At 34.5% G+C, this 2,864-nt stretch overlaps 1 protein-coding gene across 1 annotated transcript; it reads right to left on the bottom strand.

Annotated features, from left to right (window-relative positions):
- Positions 1-337: 337 nt before the first annotated feature.
- LOC108378292 (adult cuticle protein 1-like) lies at positions 338-2,315 on the bottom strand. The gene is made up of 2 exons (XM_017634581.1): positions 2,226-2,315; positions 338-726 (listed from the first exon to the last, which is right to left on the bottom strand). Exons 1-2 carry the CDS (start codon positions 2,229-2,231, stop codon positions 397-399), a joined length of 336 nt encoding a protein of 111 aa, XP_017490070.1. The 5' UTR covers positions 2,232-2,315; the 3' UTR covers positions 338-396.
- Between the last annotated feature and the right edge of the window lie 549 nt (positions 2,316-2,864).

Below are 2,864 nucleotides of genomic sequence, written 5' to 3'. Positions count from 1 at the left end.
AGAGTGCAGATCTGGTTACACTGTGGTAATGGCAGTGAAAAGACAACATTGTGATATGATAAATTGACTTAGAACATGATGCGTATCACAGCGTATCTAATAAGAGTAAAAAAGAAGAAAGATAAAGATAGTGTTGGAAAAACCAATAAAAAAACGAAGGAGGTTGAAATACAAGGAAATAAAAAGATTTACAAAATTTTTTTTTATCAAAAGTGTTTAATTAAACTAAAACTATTTCTTGTATCGATTCATTGTCTGTTTGCATGCATGTATGTATGTATGTAAATATGTAGCACGTGTTCCAGTTACATAACGTAATTGACTATGACCAGGTGCTTGTGCGTATTTTCCCGTTCAAAACGACATTCAATTCAGTGAAATTAGTGGCATCCCTTCTTAGATGGTGCCTGGTGCTGGTTCCAAGTTCACTGAGGCAGCTGATTGCACATGTCCGGGCAGAGGTGCCACATGTACAGCGCCACGAGTTTTGGCGACATAGGTGCCCTCTGCAGCCACAACAGCTGGAGCAGCCACCACCGCTGGGCTGGTGATGATCTGTACTGGCGATGGTGCGGCAACGACAGCTGGCACGGCAGAGGCATGTACAGCAATAGAGCCAGGTGGAGAGGCCAAAACGACGCCATTGATGGATGTGACCACGCCTGGAATGATCGAGCAGTGAGCAGCGCCAAGGGCCAAAGCGAACAAGACTACGGAAACGGCGAACTGAAATAAGAAAAGGGGTAAACGATTTATTAGCAAAAGCTAGTTAGAAATGTATGCGCAGGAGTAGTTGATATTAAATATTAAACAAGTTTTTCTTCGTAAAATTTACGATATAAGAAAGATATAGGAGATAGCGTTGACAATATAGTAATGAATAATTTGCATTACTACGTTGTTTTTATATACGATATAAATCTACGATATTACATTACGATATTAAAATTTAATAAGGTTGAAGACTTTCAGTAGAACTATTTTAGTAAACTACGCAGCCTGGTTATTTTTAACCGTTATCCTGAGGTTTTGAGGAACATATTGAAGTTATCGATAATTACACATGGTGTTGTATAAATTTTTTTCCAATTTAGATTTAATCACAACGAAACAATAGTTTATTAGCAGAATTGAGGTACACTTCGTTTACGGTATTCAAGTGACAGTATAAATTTACTATAAAAGTCTTACGATATTAAATAAACGTAATTTTTTTTAGATTAGGGTCGTTAATAATGTGGTGCTGATTGATCAGCAGAATTGCAGCATTTTTCCATATACGATATTAAGTTTGTGACACAACTTTTGCGGCACTCAATTTATCATCAGTTATATTCAGCTTTGTACCACTCTTTGTTATCGGAAAACGTGGAAAACAAACAACGTAATAATCCTATCTCATCAGTTTTTGTTCAGACTTCAGCTGCAGAGAGAAAAAAATATGACGAGGAGACGTGATTGCCTCCGACATATAGCAATAATTCAGTTAATACGTTACAATAATAACAAAAAGGGATTTCGATTTGATCTACGATATGAATTCTATCATGTTTGATCTACGGTATAAGGTTTATGATAAAAATTTAAGGTATTATATTTACGATATTGATTTGCAATATTTCTATTTTTTACTTTAAAGCTATTAAGAAGCAATAATGATTCGTTTGCTAATCTCCTCTCTGTAAAAATAGTAAGTCTAAAAATATTTGGCCTATGCCCTTTTTGGCACAAAACAATTGCCGCTGAAATTATGTAGGTTATGGTGCCTCAAAAACAACAAAAAAGGCGCTCGATTTATTTACGATATAGGATTTACGTTATTAAATTTACGATATTATTTTTTAGTTAAAGCTATTTATGAAGCTGTGCTGATTCAGTTGCAAGCTTAAATAAAATTAATCACTTTGTGAAACTTTAATTTCTTAAGAAGCTTTAAGTCGAATCGTATGAGGGTTTGCGCTTTTTACCTATTAACTAATTATAATTATTCTGAAATACTTTTTAATTAAAAGTGGCTAGTACAAATATGTTCACTTTCTTTCACAATACGAAACGTAAAATATTTGCAGTCCATTTGTCAGTGCTAGAATTTACAATATGGTATATGTATTTATTTTTTTATACATTTTTCATTTCTTTCTTTCACATTTATTTCACAGGATCACTTCATTTAAAATTTCAACTTATATTTTTATTTTTATTCATTATCCTTTTTTATTGCCCACCTTCATGTTGCTTTTTATTGTTGTTTGAAGCTTAGGGGATGTTGGTTCACAAGAACTTTCTTAACAGCTTGAAGCTTGAAATGTTACTATGATCAGTCTTTGCGCTTGGGTGATCTTTTATACGTTTTAATTAGCATTTCGCTACCGTTTCAGAAACGATATGTCTATGTACACTTGACTTCTAGCCTGCGGTAACATAGAAGTATTTTTTATCTGGCTCCATACAAGTTGACCATTGCAAAATCGTACATTATACAATATGTAAACCATTTATTATAAAAATAGCACAACAAAAAATACTTTGATCCAATTCCAGTTTTGCGTTTCAATGGCTAATGAATATCAAATCAATGGCAGTTGTGATCGAATGAGCAGAAAATACCTACATAAATGGACTGCTGATAAAATACTAGGTGACGCGGAAACAGTCTTTATGTCGTCTTAAAGCGGCACCACATATGTACCTACGAGTATGCAGATACTTATGTAGATCTTGTCCACCAACGCCATTTATGAAAAGTAACATACCCTGAAGGTATTCAGCGCGCCCGTAGCAACCAAGCGAATGGAAATATGTAGCTTCAAAGGCATCGCAATGCAGCGCAAGTTCGGGGTCGTCCATATATGAAAAAGTACTTA

The sequence above is a fragment of the Rhagoletis zephyria genome, unplaced genomic scaffold (genome assembly GCF_001687245.7).
Source record: "Rhagoletis zephyria isolate East Lansing unplaced genomic scaffold, Rhagoletis_zephyria_1.1 Rzeph_scaffold_13762, whole genome shotgun sequence".
NCBI classification, from domain to species: Eukaryota; Metazoa; Arthropoda; class Insecta; order Diptera; family Tephritidae; genus Rhagoletis; species Rhagoletis zephyria.
The sequence above is the reverse complement of the archived record's forward strand: the minus strand, read 5'-3'. Positions and strand labels throughout refer to the sequence as shown.